At 54.8% G+C, this 23,229-nt stretch overlaps 1 protein-coding gene across 1 annotated transcript in view; it reads left to right on the top strand.

Moving 5' to 3' along the window:
- The first annotated feature begins 11,466 nt into the window (after window positions 1–11,466).
- The window catches only part of LOC139325229 (heparan sulfate glucosamine 3-O-sulfotransferase 4-like), a 98,694-nt gene continuing 86,931 nt past the window's right edge, over window positions 11,467–23,229 (top strand). Inside the window, exon 1 of the mRNA XM_070955023.1 lies at window positions 11,467–12,065. Within this exon, the coding sequence (XP_070811124.1) occupies window positions 11,467–12,065 (599 nt within the window). The remainder of the gene's footprint in view (window positions 12,066–23,229) is intronic.

Raw genomic sequence — 23,229 nt, 5'->3', positions numbered from 1 at the left:
AGGGACAGCCAGGAGTAGACAACCCGCCGGCCACCTTGGACAAAAGGCAACTCAGCCCCCCCTCCCCCACCCCAGGAGCTCTGCTCAGGCTGCACCAGTGGTGGGTTTCTACCGGTTCGCTGGTCTCAGGCCTTGAGGCTGGAGCCCAGTTCTCTCCTACTTCTCCTCCTTTATCCACAGCTGTAGTTCGAGGGTTCCCCAGAGGCAAAAGGAGAGGAGTGAAAAATTCTGCCTTCTCTCTGGCGCCCACCCTTTCCCCTTCCGATGGGGATCGCCCCCTCTGGCTTTCCTTTTCTTTCTAAAGTAACTCTCCCCTCCTCCCCCCCCATTTTGGCTTTTGGTAGCTCTTAAAAGGTTCAACTCATTCTGGCCTTAACTTTTCTGAGCCAGCTGCTACAGTTTCCCCAGATTCCTTTGTATCCTGTTGGGACTGGCTGCCTCTCCATCTCTTTCCTGGCCAGGTCCCCCGGATTGGCACTGCCAGTTCTCTCACTTCGTTGGCTGGTGCCTGCCGGGTGCGGAAACATCGGAGGCTTTGCATAGCACCACCTCCTGTCCTGTCCTATGCAAAGCTGAGACTGAAAGCAGACGGAGGGAGAGGCAATTTACACACGTTTGAGCTTTAATTGGCTTGTTGTAAATCTTTCACAGTAGCAGAGAAAGAGATAAGCTCTGGCTAAGAGTCATAAATTAGGCAGAGCTCATGTAGGGCCAAGACTGACTTCTTGCCTGGAGTCTGTGAATCTTGGGCAAGATGCTGGTTGGAAGCCTCGATATTGGCAGGGAAGCCAAGTCAGCTCAGAAGCCATCTGCAGGTGTAGCCCTGGAGGAGTCCACCAGCCAGAGTCCGTCCGTCTGTCTGCTGGGTTGAAGTTGAGGAAGCAGTTGAGGGTGTCCAGGAGCTGCTTAACTAAAGGTCTGGCATCTTCTTCTGTCTTGGGTTCCTTTCTTCCGGGGCCCTAAGGTCACCTCCTGCTGCTGCCTGGCTGGCTGGGAGTAGAAGAGCAGCCTGGGATGGGCCCCGGTTCCACTGGCATGGAGTCACTTTGGCTTTTTTGGGGGGGGGGCTTGTTCCTCCCCATCTCTGCCTCTGTGAAGGACGCCTTGCCTTCTTTCTCTCCTCCTGCTGCCTGGGAAGCTCTTCTCTCCTCTGAGGTGGGGCAGCTGGAGACTCTCCCTTCAAGCCGGGCCGTTTGCAGCAGGTGCAATTTGGATGCCTTTCAGGCAGAGAGACAATCTCTTGCATTCTCCCCAATTGCCCCTTTTGCTTGGAGCCTCCCCTCATCAGTCGCCCCTTTTGCTTTCTGGGGCGAGGACTAGACTGGACTGAAATAAGAAGGACATTAAAACAGCAGCAGCAGCAACAGTAGCCCTCCTGGACCTTCCCTCAGGCTCCTCCCTTATTTATTTGTTAAATTTATTTCCCGCTTACCTTGCTATGGAGCTACTCTAGGCAGCTTACAATAAGAAAAAGGAAGAAAAAATAATAGAATGAAATAAATGATGGCAAAGAAACCCAAGGAGAATAAATACATCAATCTGATAACCACAAAGATGGAGGGGTGCAGAGCAGAGAGCAGGGGGCCGGGGAGTCTGCCATCAATCCAGCAGCCCCTTCCTTTACTCCCTCAGCAATTGTATGTCCCTCAACTGCCTCCACTGGAGCAGCCCAACTGGCCACCCGACCTTCTTTCTGGCTATTGAGGTCGGGCAATGCAGAACCAAGGAGGCCCCCAGGAAGCAGGCCATTGTTTGAAAAATGGGCTTCTTAACGTGGAAAAGCAGATTACCTTTTGAAGTGAAGTGGCTGAGAGTCCCTATCTACGAGGTTGGATGTCACGGGTCACTCAAGAGAGAGAGATCCAAAGGAAGAATTTCCTTGCTTGCTGGGCTCATGGATGCTCCATCGCTGGAGGGTTTTTAGGAAAGTTTGGCCAACCATTGTTTGGAGGATGGCGATAGCAATAACACTCAGACTCACCGTATTTTTCACTCCATAAGATGCTTCTGACCATAAGATGCACCTAGGTTTAGAGGAGGAAAACAAGAAAAAAAACACACCTGCCTCTGCTTCCCAGCGTCCATCCAGTATTCATCTGGCTAGTGTTCTTGCAGCAGACAGCAAACACCCTGCCTTCTCTGTGTCTGCTGCCTCTGCCGGGGAAAGCTGGAGCCTTTGCCTCCGAGCAGCTGGTCGGTGATTGGATCAGCCTTCCAGAATATCACTGATCAGCTGTTCCAGGTAGTGGGGATTGCTGCTGCTGTTCGCCACTGCTACCTATCGCCCATATTCGCTCCATAAGACACAGACATTTCCACCCACTTTAGGGAGGACAAAAAGTGTGTCTTATGGAGCGAAAAATATGATATATGCTGCTCCACGGAGCTTTACAGCACTCTCTTTTACAAAGAGCATCTTGCCCCCAACAATCTGGGTCCTCATTTTACCCATCTTGGAAGAGTGGAAGGCTGAGTCAACCTTGAGCCTGTCAGGATCGAACTCCTGGCAGTCGGCAGGGTTGGCCTGCAATACTGCAATTTCACCACTGTGCCACCACGGCTCCTTGCACAGGGCCAGGGGTTGGACCAGATGATCTTCAGGGTCCCTGCTGAACTGCAGGATTCGGTGGCTCAGACTTTCCTGTCTGAAGGAGCAAGAAGCAGCAACTCCAGCAGATGATGGTGATTTATCACGCCCCCTTTTTAAATCTATATATATAGATTACATGGCAGCAATTTGAGGAGATTGGGAGGCGGATCTTGCTGAAGAGGAAGATCATGATTCATACTCTAGAGGAGCCCTTGAACGACCAACTCCTCTGGGATAAAGAGGCAGAGGGACCATTAGTCTGGCACAGCTGCTTGACAAAGCAGGACTGTTGCTTCCATGCTGCTTCCCAATGTATCCTAGGACTTCCCCATCGCAGTCATTACATCCGCTTGGATTGGGGGCCGCCCAGAGTTGGTGGAAAGATGGGTGGCTATATAAACAAACCTTTTTTGGGTGGGGGGCTCTGTTTCCCTTTGCTGGACATCTTCAGAGGCCTTTCTCAATCTTGGGCCGCATCACCCTCCTTCTTCAATCCTGCTGGCAGATGCAAAGAAGGTGTTAAGCAGCTTCCTCTTCCCCAATTCTTTCTTCCAGCCCAGATTTTCAGCAAACACCTCCCATTACCACCAAGGCTTGCCCACATGGAGAGTTGATTTGGGAAGGGACTCGAGGATAGCCACCGTACTGCTCAGAAGGGGCAGGTGGCCACCAATGAAGTCCCCCGATGGTGTCACGTTTGTTCCTGCTCTTTTGAACCTTATCCAGATTGCTTCATATTCATTGTCTCCATATTCAAGCTTATGAATGTCTTCATCCCATCATGACCTCATCCAACCATGTTTCTGCATGCCTGTCAGGCACATTTCCTTTGCTGTGATTCTGGTTGCTGCTCTTGACTGCCCATGCCTGTGCCCTGCCTGCTGTGGAGATGGGAGAAGCAGCCCCCATTCTTGGTTTTCCTACTGCCCTCCAGTCTCCTCCTCGCCTTGCACCGCTTCCGTGGCCACGATGCAGCTGAACTCTTCACGTCCAGCCCTTCCCAGGGCTCAGCAGAAAGCCCTCTTAGGCCAGGCCTGTTCCCCAGCCACGCCGAGGGGACCCACTCTTTTTGGGCAGTCATTCATCTCCACATTCAGCCCCTTCAGCTCTCTAGGCAGGCCTTGTTGTGACTTCTTATCCCCTGAGGGGTTTGTCTTCTTCTGGTGGTGTCCTTTGCCCCCATGTAGATAAGCAGGAAGGAAGAGCAATTAGTTGGGGCAATGATCCTTCATCATCTTTCCACTCTGTCCGGGATATGGCAGTGTCTCACAAATGCTTACTTGGTGCACACCCATCTGCCTTTGCCCCTGCATCCAGCAGCATCTCCTCCTCCTCCTCTTCCTCAGTGGAGAGCTTTGGTATCATGATCCTCTGGAGCCGAGAGTCCTTGCTGCTCTGCTGGAGAGGCTGGGATGACAGACTAGCTCAGCATTTTCCTTCCATGTCCAAGTGTTTCCTACTGAGCTCCAACAGGATGGATCCCTTCCTGACTCATTCAAGCTACCTGGCCTCCAAGGTGTCCCTCATCCCTCTGGGATGTCTCCTGCCCTTCCTTCTCTGCTCCTCCTCCAAGCTGTCTGCCAAAAGAGGTCTGTCTCTGTGCCCTTCACCTTCCCTGCTGAGCCTTGAGGGACAAAGGCCGGCCTCTGGAGACAAGCCAGAAGGACACCTGCCTTCCCTTCAAGTCACAAGACAATCCCAGAGTTACAGAGCTGGACGTGGCCCCAGAGGTCTCACCTGCCCCCCTTGCCCAGGGCGTTTGCAGGTTCCCCCCTTCCCAAGGCAGCCTATTTCACAGCTGGCACTCTTACTAGCACCGGCTGACCTGCATGCCCTTCTCTGCCATTTTAGTCCACTGGTCCCGCCTTGTGGGACACCCCAACTCTTAAGATACCTAAAAGCTGCTGCCACCATCATCTCTCGCCCAGGCTATATCCCTCCAAGGTCTTTGGGGTTCCTCAGAGGGCCAGTTTCCATCCCCTCCCCTCATTTGTTCAGAGCCCCCCTTGGGCCCACTTGTGGCAGACTGACGTCGATCTTTCGTCTCATGGAAAACTCCCTGGCAAAACTCCCCCGTTTCACTCCTGGATGCTGCCCTCGTCCGGAGGACCCGTGAAGGCGGAACTGCTGGCTGAGGCAGTGAGGAGAATTCAGCTGCTAATCAAGTGGGGAGAAAGCATCGGCAACAGGCAGAAGGCAAAGGCCTGAAGGGTGGTGGGGAAGGGAAGAAGGGCCAGACAGGGACTGGTTCCTTCTGGTCAACTGGAAGGGCTCTGGGTGAGAACTTTGCAGGCCCTCCCCACCCCCCGACCAGAATAACAGAGTTGGAAGGACCTTGGAGGTCTTCTAGTCCAACCTTCTGCTCGAGCAGGAGACTCTACACCTTTTCAAACAAATGGCTGTCCAGTCTCTTCTTAATACCTCCAGTGTTGGTTCACCCACAACTTCAGAATGGAAGTCGGAGGAGTCTCACCTGCTGCCTGGTCAGCTCCAAGAGCAGCAAAGGAGGCTGGAGGCAGCCCAGCCAATGAGCCAAAGCAAGCACGGTTTGGCTGCATGGGGTCCCTCCCTTCTCGGGGCCGTTTCCAGAAGTGGCAGAAAGTCCCTTCAAGCAGAAATGCCACAACTACCTGGCCCAGGTCTCCATGTGCACCACCTGGGGCCAGGTGAGCTCCTAGATCCCAAGAGCAGCTGGGCTTCATCCAGCCAAAGTGGTCATGAGCTTAGCAAGAATGCAGCACAGAAGGGCTCTTGTGCCAGTTGTGCGAGGAATGAGTGTCCCATGATAATCTCAGTGGCTGCTGGAAGGCGGCATGGTGCCCACTAAGCAGAGAGTGGGGCACCAGTGGTTTTGCTAGTATTTGCCATGATGAATCTGCTTCAGCTGAGCCAGCGGTGTTCTGCAGCGGCCAAAAAAGCCAATGCAACACCTCAACATCAGGTCACCCTTCTGCTCTCTGCTGCACTGGTCAGACTGGGCCTCTGATTTGTTGCCACAAGGCAAGAGGGATGCCAAGGGATGGGAAAGAGGACAGAGAAGGCAGCCAAAGGGTGAGCCAAACCCTCTGAAAGAGAATCGAAGGACCTGGATGTGCAGCCCAAAGAAGAGAGGCTCAGAGGAGGCAGGATCAGTTTGCCTAGATCGGAAAGACCCCCCCCCCCAATGACTCCATGAAGAGAGAAAAGGTAGTTATTTCCCGCTCTGGATTGCTGGGTGAAGCAAGGCCTGGAGATGGGCTGGAACTCCTGGTCTGGGTTACTTTTGCGTAAAGAAGAGAAGCTGGGGGGACACACACACACACACACGATAGTCTTCCAGTCCTTGAAGGGCAGCCATCAGTCAGAAATGGTAGAGGTTCTCCTGCTTGAGCAGGGGGTGGTCTAGATGACCTACAAGACCCCTTCCAACTCTGTTCTTCTTCTTCTTCTTCTTCTAAAGGCTGTCCCAGGGAAGAGGCTCTGGGCTCAGCTCTCAGGGCTGAGAGGAGGGCAGAGCCAGTGGGGAGAAGCTTTAGCGGGATATCAAAAAGGGAGAATTTCCAGGTGGTGAGAGCTCCAGAGTGGCAGGGACTGGAACAATCGTCTGCCTCCCAGAGTCAGGGGGGTTCCTCCCACAAAGGTTTTCAAGCCAAGGTTGCACAGCATGAGCATTCTGGCCCTGGGCAGGGGCTGGACTAGAAGACCTTCAAGGTCCCTTCTAATCCTACCATTCTAGGACTGATGAGCTAAGCAGTCTCTGGACCTATGAAAAGTGGGGCTCCTCCTCACCTGGCTGAGCTCAGTCTGGAAAGGCGTGTCAGAGCGTGAATGCCAGCCAGCTGTGCTGAGGGCAGCCGGAAGCTTTGCCACAGCAGAACCATCTGCAGCACTCCAGGCCTCTAATCAGAGAGCGGTGCCCACTGGGCCAGGCAGCTCTGCACATCTGCAGGGCCTGCAGGTGGGGGAGGGGCTCAAGCCAGACCAGCCAGAGCAGGGAAGGAAGCCCATGGCAAGCAGGATCGGGTCAATCCCATGGGGTGTTACCAGCCCTCCAGGAGGACATCCATTTCACTTGTGGAAGAAAGCTGGCTGGGCTGATGGGGACGCAGCAAGGAGCACCCCAACTGAACCAGAGAGGGTCCTTCGGGGACCAGCTGCCCCCCTTTGGACCCCCCTCCCTCTTCAGCTTTCCTGCCAGTCAATTCCCTCCAACCTCCTTCTGCCCCGGCTACCTCTGGCAGCAGCACCCATCATGTTGGAACCCCACAGCCCAGGGGGAAAGCGAAAAGAGAGGAGGGGCTACAGGCTGGATAGGATGCAGGAAAGCAACCCCCGGGTTGGAGAATGCCTCCCATCCAAGCCCCAAGGGCTCAACGGAGTGCAGCAGCCCCATGGTGGTTGGGGGGGGGCTCCTCATTGAGCAGTGCTGCTCCCCTGCAGATGAGAGCTGGCAAGAGAGCAGCTTTACCAGAGCAGCCCCCCACCCTGCAAGAGAGGCTTTGGAACCCAGCTGGAGGCGGGCTCTGCCAGCTTGAAGTCATGGCCAGCTCTCTGGGATTGGAACTGAAGCATGAAGGAAGTTGGGGGGACCAAGTGCCAGGAGAGAGGCCCTCCCCGGCCCTTGCTGCCAGGTGCACTCAAGGGAGAAAACGGCAGAGGGCTCCCCCAGGACAGGCTGACCAGGACTTTGCTCTGCAGGTGCTGAGGGAGGCAGGGGCAGCTCAGCTTCCCCCAGTTCTGCTGACTGACAGTGGAAGGGCTCTTTGGGCCAACTGCCCTGGCACGTGGCTGGCACAGAGTTCTGGGCTAGCTCTGCAGAACAGGCTTCCCCCAAAGCCCCCCCGAGCCTGCAAGAGCTGTGGGGAAGGCGGGGGGGGGGGCGTCTTCACCAAAGCTCGGCTCTTTTCCGGTCTTCCCCGAGAACGGCTGGGTTCTCACGCGGGTCGCTGGGTCGCGGTGCGTCAGGTGGGGGCGATGTTGGCAGGAGAGCGAAAGTCTCTCCCTTCCATGCTGTACCAAGCAGCAACTCCCGAGATCTCCTGAGATGTTTAAATTACTGGCCATGTCATAAATCAGCGGCAGAAACAAGATGAAGCCAGACTCCTGCCTGTTGCTGAGCTGCGAAAGGCTTCATTTATTTACTGCAATGGCCAAAAGAGCAGGCAGCTGCCAGCGCAGTCAAAAAATTAATCGGCTCCCGGCTTGTCTTGTCTGCCCCCCTCCGTGGCCTCTTGGGGATGAAGTGGCGAGATGCACTTGGGGGTTCCGCACCAAGACTGTCCTCCCCCCCCCCGAGGCTGGGGCTCTTCTCTCCCCCTGGGGCAAGGGGCTTTTGGCAGCCACACAGCACAATGCTGGCAGGAATGTCCCCTTATCCCATGGGGCAGCAAGAGGGGTCTTCGGGGATAGAGAGAGGGGGTGCCATGCTGGGGCTGACCTCCGGAGGCTCCTGGTGACATGGCCGTGGGGGGGGGGGTTGCTTCACAAGCCCTGCACCAGACCTTGGTGCCCTTCCTCCATGGGTCTCTGTACCCTTTGACTGGCCAAAGGATGAATCTGCCAGCACTGACTCCCAAACGCTGCCTGCTTGGAAGCACCACTGGGCTCACTGGCAGCTCTCGCAGTGCCCACTGGGCTCCCTGCCTGTCAGATGAAGAGGCATTTATGTATAATACTGGAGCATGGGGAAACTGCATGAAGCAGATGGTTGTGCCCATTGCCAGCAGCATTTCCCTTCCCAAGACCACCCCTGGCATGATCAAAAGGGCCACGGGTTGTTCATCATCCGCACACCTTGAAGAGCACCGGTGGCACCAAAGACTGGCACAAAGACTGGCTGTGGCTGGGCTCAAGGGCTTCTTTGTGCTACACTGAAAAAGGAGAGAGAGATTTCTTGAAGGACCTCTTAGTCCCTGCAATGGGTTGCCCACATGTAGACGGTCTTCTTTTGCCGAATTCAGGCAGGAAGCTGGGTGCACCCAACCCTGGTGGCTGCCTGGCCATCTCGACCTGCCCTCATGGGTCCCCCACAGCTTTTCTGAGGGCCACTCGTTGCCCCAACCTTCTCGATTTCCTTGTCTTTCATTCTACTTCTGGTCGTCAATATTCAACCAGATTTTTCACGTCATTTTTATTTTTATAAGGGCTGCTCATTCTTTTCTATTCTGAACCTTCTTTTTCCTCTACTCCAGCCTGTACAATGGGCTGTTCTTGTTCATTGTACCGGCTCTTCAGAAGCGCAACCAGCTATTCTGACACTCCCGTGAACCGTAATGTGTTCCAGATCTACCAATTAAAGGCCTGGCTGAAAACAATCAATTCAAAAGCAAAACTGAACCGTTTTCTATCTCTGGCCCTCCACTTGAGGGCAGCTACCTGATCCCGGGTCTCTGCCTTTTCTGGGGCCGACTGTTCCCCTGGCATTCCTCTCCCCACGTCTTCTGCCCTCCCTAGTCCTCCTCGCTTTTATCCGCTACCTTTCAGTACTTGCCACCACCACCCTTTTCCCCTCAGGGAAGGGTGTGGATGCCAGCTCCCAATTTAAGGAGAACTGGGATGGTAGGAAACAGCCTCCTTTCGTTTCTCCAGGGGGGACTAACGTGCCCTCTGCTGTCTCCCCAGGTCTCCTAGAAGCTGCAGACTGTTTGGAAGCAGGCGGTGGCAAGTGCCGCCAGGGGCTCCAGGGGCCACAGAGTCAACTCGCTCAGGGCCAGAAGGACTTTCTGGCTGGTAGACTTACCAGGCTGACTTGGATGAGACGGATTCTGAACAGCTCTTTTAATTCGGGCTCAGGCCTAAAGCCGGCCTTGTCCTGGTCACTCTGTGGGACTTTCCAGACCCTGCAGACTGTGCAGCCCTCTGGTTTTGGCTCTCCCCCCACCAAATCAGGGCATCCTTCTGGAGCAGCTCTTCAGGGCAACCATGGTGGGATGGATTGGCCGTGTTCCCCTCTTTGAGGGGGGGAGCTGTTTGTACGAGACAATTTCTAAATTTGGCAGCCCACAGGTTCTACCTGCCCTTCAGGCAACAGGGGCTCTTCAAAAAAAAACTGCTGAATAAGGATATTGAGGCCTCTGGACATTACCAACGCATGGATGACTCCCAGCAGTGTTTGTCTTCTCTCTGGAAGCAGAGAAGATTGTCCGAGTGCCAGACAGCTGCTTAAGACTCCGTAATGGATGGGATGATGATTGACAGGCTCATCCTGGACACAGGCACCAAAGTCTGTTGGGAAGATGTTCCTTGGACAGGCTGAATTGTGTCCAGCTTGGGACTGGCTCACATGCTGTGGGAATGAGGGGACTTTTAAGGGAAGCTAAAAAAAAAAAAAGCCAAGTGAAGCCATCCCAGAGCAGGAGAGCTGAAGGCCCTGAAATATTCTGCCCCCTTGATGAGGCCAACTTCATTCCTGCTTTTTTTCTTCCGAGTAATTGGGGCACAAACCATTGGGCGGGGCTGCTTGGCACGAATTCCTTGGTTTCCGTGGCCCAATGGGCTTGTGGGGGGGGGGGGCGGAGGGGGCCAGGCACCTGTGAAGTTGCAGGCCCATCAGGAATACTTGCATTCTGGTCTGGGTAAATTACAGAGTCCGATACTTTAAAAAAAACCACTGATCTTTGGGAAGGAAGGAGCGTTCGCCCTCTTTTTCATTTCTAGAAAAGGAACTTCCTACAAACCCTCCAGGCTGGATTCCCAGGGCTGCTGATGAAAGAGGAACTTTGAGTAAAAGGGTGGAGGGTCCAGGGGGGATACACTGCCTGGAAGCCAGCAGCTCCAACCTACCCCACGGTGCCTTTCGGGGGAGTCCCAGGCTTTCCTCGTCCTGACCTCTTTTGCAGGACAGAGCAGATAACCGAAGGGGGAGAACTCCAGAGCCCCCTCCTCCCCACTCACCCAGTAGGGGAAGAGGAAGGAAGCGCCAGTCAGGGGGGCTCCAGGGGCACTGCCCGGGCAAGCTCTTTGCCCCACCCAGCAGCAGGAGGCAGACCTGCCCACGAGGCCCGGGGCCGCCCGACTCCACAGTCCGGAGGCTTCCAGTACCAGCAGCAGCTCAGAAGGGAAGCCTCCCTGCTGAGCAAAGGGCGGCACCTGGCTTGCCCCCCCGACAGCAGCAGTGACTTGCGTCTGCAGGCCCAGGAGAGCAGCCAGCCCGTTGCGCCTGCCGCTCATCCTCTCGGGGCGCTTCCGCGGAGCCAGCGCAGCAGCCTGGACGCTGGGCTCGGAGGCGGCCCGCTTGGCCAAGCTCTGCCCGCCGGCCCTCGCGGCTCTTGGGGAAGGGAGGAGGCAGCCCAGCGCTGGCAGGAGAGCGACGGGGGGGAGGGTGGCCAAGACGGGGCAGGCCTTGCCCTCGGCGCGATGGGGCCCAAGCGGCGCTTTTGCAGCTGCCGCCGCACTTTGCACGAGCCCCGAAACACGTCGCCCGCCTCCGCTTCCCGCGATGCCAGCAGCCCCGCCCCCTCCAGGTTGCCTGCGCAGGGTTGGCGGAGCTGGAGGCGGCGGGGAGGGGGGCGGCGGCGGGGGCGGGGCTTCCCCTCGCCAGCCTTTCAGGAGGCGGCCAGCCGGCCGGCCGGCGTCACCAGCCCAAGTGCCGCCGCCGCCGCCGCCCGTTGCGTCCTGCCTGGCCCCGCCCCGCCCCGCCCCGCCTCGACCCCGGCCGAAACTTTCCCTGCTCGGGCAGCTGGCGCGGCGCGGAGCCTGGGCCGGCCGGCGGCGTGGCTGGCTGGCCAGGGGCGCCCGGGCAGCGTGCGGGAGGCGGCAGCCGGGCGGCTGTGCCATGCGGGGCTCCCCTCGGGCAGCGGCGGCGGCGGCGGGGCGGGCGGGCGGCAGCGGCCCCTGCAGCCGGGGGGGCGGCGGCCGGGCTGACACGATGCGGCCGGGGCTGGGCGCGGGCAGGCGGCATGGCCCCCCCGCCTAAGGGCCCCCCCGCCCGCAAGCTGCTCTGCATGTGCAGCCTCTCGCTCTGCCTCACCTACGCCTGCTACAGCCTCATGGGCGGCCCCGGCACCCTCCGCTCCCCGCTGGCCGCCCAGGGCTCCCCCAGCCCCGCCGCCCCGCCGGCCAGCCCCGCCGCCCCCCGCCGGCCCGGCCGCCCCGCGCAGCCCTCGACCTCCTCGCCGCCGCCGCCGCCGCCGCCGGGCTCCACAGCAGCAGCAGAAGCCGTGCCGGCGGCGGCTCGGAGCAGCTCTGCCGCCGCCACCGCGCAGGCAGCCGCCATCAGCCCTCCGGCCGCCGCCGCCGCCACCGTCCCCGGGCGAGCGGCCGAAAGCCCCGGCGGCGGCAACGCCAGCACCTCCGCCCCCGCCGACCAGCTGGCGGACGCCACGGCCACGCCGGCCTGTGGCGAGAAGCGACTGCCGCAGGCGCTGATCATCGGGGTGAAGAAGGGGGGCACCCGCGCCCTGCTGGAGGCGCTCCGGGCGCACCCCGACGTCCGCGCCGTGGGCACCGAGCCCCACTTCTTCGACCGCAACTACGGCCACGGCCTCGACTGGTACAGGTGAGGCGGCGGGCGTGGGGGCGGGGAGGCGGGCTGGGCTGCAAGCACGGAGCTCCGCGGTCTCTCCAGCCGGGCCATTCGAGCGCCGCCGGTGCCTCTGCGCGCAGCAGGAGCCGCTTGGCGCCCCCGCCGGTCCGCAGGTGTGCGAGTGGCCCGCCCGCCTGCACAGCCGCCCGGCTCGGAAAGCGGAACGGCCCCGCTCGGCTCTGAGCCGGCTGCCGGTCCGTCGGGCGCGCGGAGGTGGCCAAGCTCCCCGGCTCGGCCGCTTTCGCCCGGCCGCGAGCGGTGGCTGGTGGCTCGGGGAGCGCCGGGTCCACCCGGCAGCTGCCTCGTGCTTCCCGGCACTCGCCCAGGTACCCTCGGTGCGGAGGAGAAGCGGCTGCGGGGCAGGGTTGGGAGGGAGCAGCCCCGGGAGGGCAGGAGGCCTCTGCTTGCCTGCCCCGAGGAGCCTCTCCGTCTCTTAAGGGGCCCCAGAGAGCTGCTCCGGGAAGGGGGAGGCGGGCAGCAGGGAGAACTCGAGGCTGTGGAGCAACCCTGGCCGCTTTGGGACAGGCTCCCCCCCGGCCGCCCGCCTCTCGATGCCTTTGCCCACCGCTTGGAAATCTCCCCCCTTGGGGGGGGGGGGGGGGCGCTGCTTGGCTTCGCGACGCTCCGTCGGCCGGCTTCAGTCCGGAAGATAACGCCTGCCTCTTCCCGGATTCCCGGGGGATTCCAGGAGAGGCGTCTGGGTCGAAGCGGCCATCTCTGGGGCTGGCAGCTGCTGGAAAAGGCTGCCCGGGTCATTCGGTCGCTCCTGAGCCGTGCAGCGGAGCCTGTGGAGGAGCCCCGGCACGAGGCTCTCCTGGCCCTCCCGAAGTTGACGGCTCTCCTGGGGCCCTGAAAGCTGAGGAAGGAGGGGGAGCCCAGGAGACCTTCTAGGAGGAGGAGGAGAGGCTGCATCCTTGTGGCTTCTCTGTCTGGGGGAGCAGAGGGGCCCAGGGGGGCTACTGGGGCGGCCTTTGGTGCTGAGTTTTGGTGGGTGGGTGGCCCACAGCTGCATTCCTTGCTCAGCTGCCTGCTCACTTTCTGTGCCTACCTTTCAGCCCTCCCGAGGGGCACCAGGGAAGGAGTTAGAGACCCACTAAAAACAGGGGTTTCCCCAGGGCCAGGTGGGTGACAAGAGGCAGGAAGAAGTGCTTACCAGCATCCTTACACACTTGCTTAAGCTAGCTTTGCTGTGTTTGTATGTGTTTGTGTGTCTGTGTTTGCTACCCGGAGTCTGAAAGGGTCCCTGTGGCTCTTCTTCGTTTGCGCTTGGGGGGGGGGAGAGGCACCTTTTCACCCTTCTGATGTGCAGTTTGCATCTAGCCACATCCAGCGTGGCCCCTGGGACAAGGGCTTCAAACCAGGAGCTGCCTTGTCTATCATGTGCAGAGACTGGAGGGGCCCATTCTGTTTCCAGACTCTTTGCCCTGTGGGGGAGCTGTGTGTGCTGCAGGGAGAGGCTGCTGGCCACTCCTGTGGCAAGTCTTCCTGCTTCTGGTGTGGTTTGTGGTGCTCATGTGGCTTAGCCTGTCTGCTTTGGCTTCCCTGAAGTGGGGCTCAGTGTTTTTGGTGTGCTTGGGATTGGGAGGCTGCTGTGGGCAGGTCCTGTGTCCCCTGGCAAGCCCCTCATTCTTCAACGTTGCCCTGAGATGGGGATTCTCCTCTGGTTGTGGTCTTGCTGTCCGGAGTGCTTAGTCTTAGCAGTCTTAGCCCAGCCCTGTGATTTGGGACTGGGACTTTCTGGGGGAGCATTTGAGTACCCAGAAGTCGCTTCTTGTATGCAGCTCACATCCCTTCTCTCCTGGCTTCTATGAAGTGGGTCAGGAAAGTCCAGGGCTTTTTGCATTGTGTAATGGCTCCAACATAACTGAGATTATCCAGGATTCTAGGAAAGGGATTGCCAGGGACTCTGTCCAACCAATTCAACAAATGTGGGAGGCCTGGAAATGATCTGGTCCAATGGCTGCCGGTGTAGGACTCTAGCCTCTGCCGTAGATGGCCATCCAGTGCCAGTCCAGAACCCAGCCATCCCGTCCCGAGGCAGCTGCTTCATTGGTCAACAGCTGGGCCTGTTCCTTGCAGCTCCCCCTCCCCTGCTTTGGCTAGTGCTAGCAAGACAGGTGGCCGAGGGGCCGCTCTGCCCAGAGTGGAGGTTTCCTGCAAAAGCAGCTCTTTCTTGGCTCATTGTTTGCTGGCCCTTTGGCTACAGCTGAATTCTCAGCTCTGTGGATTCAAACTCAGACATTTGGGGTGGGGGGACAGCTTTCAGATTGGTTCCACTGACGTTTGCTCTGAGCGGTGTGTCTGTGCGTGGGTGTGCATGCCCAGTTAATGGCTCACACAGCAAGAGGTGACACTGCTCATTCTGGCTTCCCCTCTGTGGCCTCTTAACATTGCGTGCTTCAGAAGATGTGGGCACATAAGCCGCGGTGGGGTTGGGGCGGACCAAAATTCCTGGAAGATTCCTGCAGCTTTGCTATTCAAGCACTGCTTCTCAGCCAAGAGGGGGTCCAATGTGGCTTTAGAGCCAGCGTGGCTGTCCATGATGTCCGTGGGCTTTGTGCTGACCCTGGAGATCGGAGGGGGGGGGAGGCAGGATTGCTGTAAACGGCTGGGTGAAAAGCCGGCAGGGAAAACGTTGGGGAGCTTCCTGACTCAGAAGCCTTTCAGTGCTGAAAAGGAAAGACTGCAGGTGGGGAGCAACCTGTTTGGGGAGGGGGCAGGTGAGGCTGCTGGGAGGGAGTGACCAACCCACTGACTCATGCTGGGAAAAGGGTGAGAGGGGAGTTGATGGAGAACGCCTGGCCTGGCTGCTGCCCCCTCAACACAACACAACCTCCTGAACCACAAATGCATTGAACACAGCCATCTAATCACTTTTATCTTGGAGTGCTGGGTAAATGCAATGCTGGGTTTATGACTGGCTTGGCCGAGTGTGTCACATAAGCACAGCCCTTGTGGAAAATGGGGGTCCAGAAGGTGGGGAGAGTGAGCAGAAGAGCTTCCTCTCACTCTCAGATCATCCAGAAAAATGGCTTGGCGGAAGGACCCCTCCCTTCCTCCACAGAATTGCTCTGCACCGTGTTAAATTCTGGTCCCCGTGTCTGCCAGACCTTTCACTGGGAATAGACCCCCGATGGGTGCAGCCAAAGTAGGAGGGGGGCATTTCTGGGCCACAGGAAAGCAGGCTTTAAATCAAGCCCTGCATGCCCAGCCTGATTTCTGGAAGTCATGAGCTCTGGGCTCTACCAAGGCGATGGTGATGGCAGTTGCTGCCACGCTTCTTGGAATCCCTGGCATTGGCAATAAGGCAGCACATGTTGGAGGCGTGGGGGGCGAGGGGGCGGCCAGCTTAATTGCCTCTGGTGCTGGACGCAGGTTACCAGGTTCAGCTTCTCTGCAGTTAAGTGAGTTGACGTATATCTGGGTGTCTCTCGACTGGCCGATTGAGTTTTGGAGAAGAAGCAGCAGGATTCAGCGGCAGCCAGCTACCTCTGGGGCAGACCAGGGGGTCAGACTGACAAAAGCAGTGTTGTACTGAGAGCTCTGCCCCTTTCCTGCAAGTGTCATGCTGTCACACGGATGGCCTTAACAAAAGATCATGGGGACGCCGCTGGCAACCTCTTGCTTCCTAATTCACCAAGGTGATTCTGTGATTCTCCAGGTGAGGACAGCAGCAGCAGCAACAGTTGAAATTTGCAGTACTTTGAATGTGTCAGAAAGGTGTTCAAAGTACAAAGAACCAGCCTCACAAGAGTGAAGAGCATCACAAAGAGCGTTTGAGCTGGGTCTGCAGGAAAGAGAAAGGCAGACTGCTCCTGCGTGGCTCAGCTCTTCTCCCGAGAGAGGGATGGAGCTGGCTTCAGAAGGGGGGAGGGCAGGAGTTTCCTAGATAAGTCCTGTTCGCTTGATGTTGGTACTGGACAAAATCTGGGGACAAATCATTAAGCCGTCAGCATTTGGAAAAAAATGCTATTGCTTAGCAGATGTCAGCATGGATTTATAGTATCAAGAACAAATCATGACAAATTATATTTGCTACTGAGACTTCAGTTGACCACAGGAGAATTGTGGACATGGTGACTAAAGAAGTTTTCTGTTGGTTTTTGATAGAGAAACTGGCAAAATGTTGCTGGATTAGCCTATGATTAGCTGGACCCAGAGCTGTCTGAACAATTAGTGCTGTTGTGTGGCTCTGTGACGGTCTCTTTAGGCCCTGGGCTCTTCTCCATATTTACAAATGGCCTGGAGGAGGCATTACAAAATATTTGCAGACAACAGAAAGATGGGAGGATTCCAGGAGAAGAAAAATATACCGCCCAGGGTTGAACTGTGGAGATAGAAAAGAAAACATCTGAGGATGGAATCAGAGCTCAGGAAGATCTTGACAAGCTGGAACAAGGGGCCAAAGCAGGCAGGGGGGATTCCAACAGGGACAAAGGCAGCATCTTGCATTTGGATGGGAACTGACCCCAGCAGAGAGAAGAAAAAGTGGGTGCAAACTGGGGCTCCTTCTGTGTGTCAACAGCCAGAGTAGCCAGAGGTGCTCTCTGCATGGTCAGGCTGCATGGAGGATATCATGGCCTGGCAGGCAGGAAAAAAATTGTCCAGAAGCCAGGGCTTTAGGTTACAAAGAGTGGTTTTGGGTTGGCTGTAAGAGCTGTTTGCCAGTGGGACAGATCCTCAGGATGGGGTGGACTGTTCTTCCTCAGGGTGTCTATAGAAGTGCCCCCCCCAGAAAGCCTGCCTTAGCTTGAGTGTGTTCAGTGGACACCCCTGCTGAGATTTTGGCTGAAGCTGTCACCAAGGACGTCCCAGGACACTTCCTGCCTTGATAGATGTTCTGTGATTCTGTGCATGGAGTAAAGCTGGAGCCCCAGGTCCTCTCTCCCCTGTGGGGGCCTCCTTTTCTCGTAGTTGTTATACTGTGCGCTTCAGCAGAGATTTCATGGTTTCAGGGCTGATGGGGTTCATGTGGGACATTTTCCTCTGCTTCTATGTAGCAGTAATTTCTTTCAAATGATTTTTGCTCGGAAAGGTTTCTATGAATTGAGAAGGCTTGGGGTATGAATAAGCAGCCAAAGGGAAGGGAGACGGATCAACATTTCACCATAGGTATTATATTTTGGTGGCTTTACGTAATCCTGGGAACCTGCTTTTGTGATTGATTACTTGCAGTCCCAGTGGACCCTAAAGCTTCCTTGGCTTTTTATTTTCCTGTCCAGCTGCTCTCCAAAGTTGTAACCTTCATCCCGCAATGCTCCCGGCAGGAGCTGCAGATGGAATTTCCAGGCAGATTGCAGGATTTGTTTTGAGTGCTCAGTTCCCCAGAAATCCCGATCGAATCACTCCGTCTTTCCCCAGAATGGAAGTGTGAGAAGCAGAATCGTTTTGCTGTTGCAACTGTCGGGCGTTGGGGGGAGTTGGGGCTCCTTTCAGAAAGGCAGGAGGGCTGGTTGGTTTCCATGGCTGCTGGAGAGCGGCTCGGAGATGCCTCAGCCACCGCTGCCCCTCCGTACTTTTCTCCAGCCCCCCAACGGCCTCATGGCCTCTGGCCCCACTGAAAGACCCCCTTGGTAGTGCAGACCCCAAGCTGCCCTGAAGGGGAGATTGGGAGAAGGCAGCCCTGGAAGCTCCCCTGGCTTCATTCCAGATGTGCTGTGTGCAGAGGCTGCTCCCCCCTTCACCTCTGCCCAGGAATGAAAGTGAGGCTAGCTGGAGAAGGAGGAAGCCGAGGACCAGCAGGTTCTTCTTCTATCCACACGGGCAATATTTTAGAGCTGGTGCTCTGGACATCAGCCACAGCGGAAATCTGGAAAAGGTCAGGCAGCCGCTGCAGTCCTGGCCATCCCTCCCCCTTCCCTGGAAGGAGCCCTTTGCTTCCTGCGCAGGGGTGCCGAGGGAGGGAGGGGTCTTAATACGGCCTCTGGGGTGGCTTGATTCCTTTGTTCAGATTTATTGATTACGTTTTAATAGGGAGTTGTGCATTTAATTTAGTTGGGTTTGGATTTTATTCTTTTTGCTTGAGGCCTCTCAGGTGCTGCTCTGGAGGAGAAGTGGGAAATGTGTCTCTTAAGAGCGAGGCCAAAACTGCTGCCCGTGCCTTCCTTCTCACAGGCATGTGGGGCGAGGAGGGGGCCTTGTCCCAAGGCAGAACCTTTTCCTTGACTCTCTCAATCTACCAAGATTGAAGGGTGACCTTCCCCATGGTTGCTTTTCATCCCTAGGGGGGCAAGGGAAAACCCTGAAAGTCCATGGTCCGGATCACGTTTTTGCTGCGTGGACCGGATTTTCTTCTCATCCGGCACTCTGTAGAAGTTGTGGATCACGCTGTGCCAGATGCACTTGTCCAAGAGACCAAGGCAGTCTGGAAGAACTACAGACCTTAGATGCTTCAGATGTATGGTGTTCTGCAAGCCCCAGGACTCGTTTGGTCTGGAGGTCCAGAGACCTAGAGAAGACCTCTCTGGCTGTGGTGTACAACCATCTCATCCACCAGATGACCTGCTCATCCACCTTCCCAGCTGGTCTACTCAGTGGAGATTGAGACCTTCGCTATCGGTATCCTGTTCCTTGGAGACAATCCAGTCTGTTCCTCCATATTGTCTGCTCTCCTAGTGTGTCTTTGTGGGATGTAACTCTAGAGACCTTAAAGCTGTATGTGTGAGGCTTTACCAGATCATCCTTTCATCAGGGCCTTTGCACTAAAAACAGTGTCAGACTGGAGTCTGGGTTTTCTAGGCAGGAAATTGCTTCTTGGTTCTGGAACCTTTTTATTGGTGTTTGAGCTGTGGCTGACAGGAAGGCTGTGCTGAGGTCCAGAAACAGAGTCCATGGTGCTACTGCCCAGTGCCGGCCTTGCTCTTCGCCAGCACATTGGGGTTGAAAAATCAGGGTCTGTATGTGTGCATGTGAGGGAGGGAGGGGGAGAGAGAGGAATGCGTTGCAAAAGCTTGGTGAGCAGAGTGGGCATTACTGCTTTTTATTTCCAAGCTTGGCAGTTTTATTCACTGATTCATTTTATGTCATATGTAAAAAAAGAGAGAGGGGGAGCGAGAAAATCCTTTTAAATATGCAGTGTTTGAGAGCTGGAGAAAGAGTGTGTATATTTGAGGAAAATTAGCTGTTTTTCCTTCCATGCATGAAAGTGTCCAACTTCGAGAAAGCATTGCCTCACATCAGTTTTTACATGCTGCAGGCACTGAGGATGGGTCATAAACTCCTGGGCTCTTTATGACTTCAACTATTACTAACACCACCACCCTTATATAACTGAAGGCATTTACCTTGACAAACTGTCCTGTGAATTCTTTTAAAAATTGCAATATAAACAGAAGAAGACGACACCTTAAAATTACTGTTCACCTCCAAGGTTGCAGGATGGGTAGGTGGATAAAATGAATAAGATGAGCACGGAAATTATCTGAGGAGCTAAGTATGGGAAGGAAGGCAAGGGGGAGCTTGGAGCTGATGCAAACTCTTGAGCAAAGGGGAGGTGGCCAAGGAGATGCGTGGCTCCACAAATGAACATCCAGTGGACGGTAAATTCTTTGCAGTTGGGGAGATCTTATTATCCGAACATGAGCTTCTGAGTGTTCAAGCTGGATAAGAGACCAAAGGCAAGTTAGTTTGGTCAGCTCAAGTGAGTTTCTATTTAGTCTTTAGCTTTGTTGATAGGCTTTCAGGTGCCACTGCTGGATACTGGCGATAGACCAAAGTTGACCAGTGATCTCATCCCTTCTGGTCTCCCTATCCATGACCTTAAGTTATCCTGACTATTTGTTCTGGAGGATCTGTTTCCATGCTCCAATTGCCCATTGGAAGTAGCAAGGAACAACCTTCAATGAGAAGGTTGTTCATTGCCAATGGCTTTGCACAACTCTAGAAAAAAAGTTATTTATATTTTCAAACCCTGAAAACATAATATTGGATGAATACAGTACATCCCATTGAAATGAGGCCCAGTCAAAGACTACCTTGAAACTTCAGCAGTCATAAAATATGATTATTGATCCTAACTACATGGAACATCTCTTTGGTTTCTGGTAAATTTCTAGGTACAAGTCAAAATGCCATGTCTGATCCAAAAAATATGGCAGCTGTTCCAAAATCTGAAGCTCTTTTCTGGATGCCCCCGTCCATCTTCAGCAATAAAGTGAGTGAGATTAGCCTGAGGACCTTCACTGTAGGGCCAACCAGCAGGGCCAACCTCCTCTTGAGAGGCTCTCGGACACTGAGAGGGAAAAGGAAATATTTCAAAACATGGACGTTTCAGTCCATTGTACTTGCCAAAAGGCCTGATGCTTCTTCAGTTTAGCAATTCTGAGAAACAAATTCAAACATTTCACAGAGACTCTGTCTCAGTTAATTCGCTCAAGATTAGGGCTGGCATTTTGCTTATTCAGTTTTCAAGATTCTGTGTCCCAACACCTTTTTCCTGCCATTAAACCTGGTTTATAAATCTCTGTGTAAATCTTGTTTGAGGCTTGACAAAAAGTTGGCTTGCTACATTTTGAGAGCCATGTTATATTGATCTCCCCTATCTAGATTTCTGATGAACAGAAATACAGCTTTTATTATTGTGATTAATGTTCATGGTCATATTTGTTTTATCCTGCTGGCCCTCTATTAATGTCAATACTTTGCAGCAATTTTCAATTTTATTTCAGTGGAAGGAGATTGTCTGCTTATTTTGGCACAGTTAATGGGTAGTTTACAAGAATCAGGAACACACACACACACACACACACACACACACACACACACACACACACACGTTCTCAGCCCAACATTTCTGGATGGCTCATCCCTCACCCCTCAAGCAAGGAATGTTTTTCCATATTGTCAGAGGCCTTTTGTAGCAACTTAAACCAGGAACAATAGATCCTAAAACAGGACCTCAGAGCTATGACTGGTAAGGTTCATTTGAAAAGAGAGTGGGGATTATGACCAAAAACTTCCAGCAAGAGCTTTTCCTTTCCAAAGAGGCCTCTGCACGCACATAATTATTTGCCGTAGGAGCTCTCGAGGGTGGCAGACAATTTACTGTTATCAAGAATTCGTTGCATCTTTCCTTAAAATGCAGGTGGGCATCCCGTCATATCCTGAGGTTCTGCCTGTGGTTGAAGGTGGAGATGGATATCCAGGGGTTCAATATTGCAAAGGCTGAAAATAACACTTGGCCACAAGTGATTTTCCAATGTCCCGTTTTTCTCATTCCGGGTCAGTCATAATTCAGAGCATCCTGCTTGCTGTAGCTGCCCAGAGCTGTCAATTTTCAGAGAGTGTCCTCTTCTCAGGCTGAGCCTGGCTGCTTGTTGCAACTCTCTGTTGTGCGTCCATAATTTGAAGCATTGAGATTCCTCTGGTATGATTTCATCTTTTGTGATGAATCTCGAGCCCATCTGAATGCAGAGTAAAAGGACCGGACTTCCTTTCTCAGAGAAGGAGATTGACTTGCAAGCTGCCCTTTTCCCTGCTGGCTTCCCAAGATGATGACTAGGCAAAACACAAAAGAGACGACGACGATGATGGTGGTGATGATGGTTCCGTTGTGCAAACTTTTTTGTGTGGAAGGAGGATTGCAGAAGAAAATACCATGTTACAGTTGATGAGCAGGGAGGGGGTGGCATGATGAAGTTCCCAGGTTAGGAATGTTCTGCTGAACTTTCTGGTTTTTTGCTTGCATGCAGAGCCATAAGACATCCCAAAAAAGCTAATAGTAACTTAAATAGCTTCCTGGGAGAAATAGAAGCTTTTCCGGAAAACCTAAAACAACCTCTTCGTGTTCTTTCTGCTCCAAAAATAACATGTGTGCCTCCCTCCCCCCTTTTCATGACCATCTGAAACACCTGGCAAGCAGTTCTGGTGGGAGCAGAGCCTGCAGGGGTATTTGTTCAGAATTCGTGATGTATCCTCAATCTGTACTGATCACGGAGGAGTAGGTAACACAAATGCTTGGCACTACATTATCCATATTTCTGAACATTGACCATGGTGGCATGGCTGATGGAAGCTAGAACCTAAAACAGCAGAAAAGCATCTGGTATTTTGGGGTAGTTTTCTTGTATCTGAGGGGTTGAATTGGTATTTCCAATTAGATCCTGCCCTGCTCTTCAGGTGAAGTCATTGAGAGAGAGAGAGAGAGAGAGACCTTCTGGAAAATTTCCCAACTATAGTATTCATTGGAAAGAAAGGAATCCCTTCAGCTTATCTTGGCACTACCTAGAGCCAATATCTCCCAATACCTGGTTTTGCTGCAAGCTGCCTGGTGGGCTATTAGTGCAGGGCTCAGGCTTCCTGCGGGTGGGACTGGACTGCCAGGCCCCCAATCCACAATGTGGTAAGCTTGGGAAGAGCCTTCCCTGCAAACTTGGCCAACCAGACCAATCAGGAGATTGGTCTTTCTCAATACCAAGACCCAGATTCTCTCTTCCACTGGCAGCAGTTCAGATGGGGCCTCCTTCCCACAGCCTCTTCTGTGCTTTGTGGTCTTGAAGCTGCACAGCTGTTGGCCAGTGCTGCAACCAGGATCTTTGCCTGGGAGCCCATGGCGCTCTGCCTTGGAAAGTCTCGGGTGCCAGCAGTCAGGGAAGAGAAGGGGGCTGAATGTAGAGTGTGGCAGCGGCACTTGAAGGGTCTCTGGGCTGAGATGGGTAACCGGATTTCCCCTCCCTTGTCATTCCCCAAAGATGAGAATTGCTGCCACCTTACAATTGCATACTCACTGATGTGAGCTTCCAAAGCTGACATAGGCGACCATTCAGTGGGCCTGGAATGGGAGGAGAGGGATCCCAAAGAAAAGAGGCCATGGGGGCTCCTGTGCCAATCAGTTACCAGGCTTCCTTCCTCCCCCCACCATGTTCTGAGGAAGAAGATCCCCACCCCCCAATTGGGCCCTGAGCTGCATCCAGATGGGCTTGATTGTAGCAGGAACCGGCCCCGATTGCTGCATCTTCCTGCTCCATCATCCATTCTGGGGCTTAGTCCTACAAGTAGGGAGGTGAGGGGTCTTATTCCTCCCGCCCTGGTCAGGGAGAGAATGAGCCCTGATGGGAAGGGGAGGATGCTGTCTGGCAGCCTCAGAGAGAAGTAGGCCCCTCTTTGCTTAGGGCTGTTAAGCACACCAGTGAGTGGGAAG

The sequence above is a fragment of the Pituophis catenifer genome, unplaced genomic scaffold (assembly GCF_029215685.1).
Source record: "Pituophis catenifer annectens isolate HBS135680 unplaced genomic scaffold, rPitCat1.0.hap2 SCAF_16, whole genome shotgun sequence".
In the NCBI taxonomy this organism is placed as follows: Eukaryota; Metazoa; Chordata; class Lepidosauria; order Squamata; family Colubridae; genus Pituophis; species Pituophis catenifer.
This window is presented reverse-complemented; position numbering and strand designations above follow the sequence as displayed.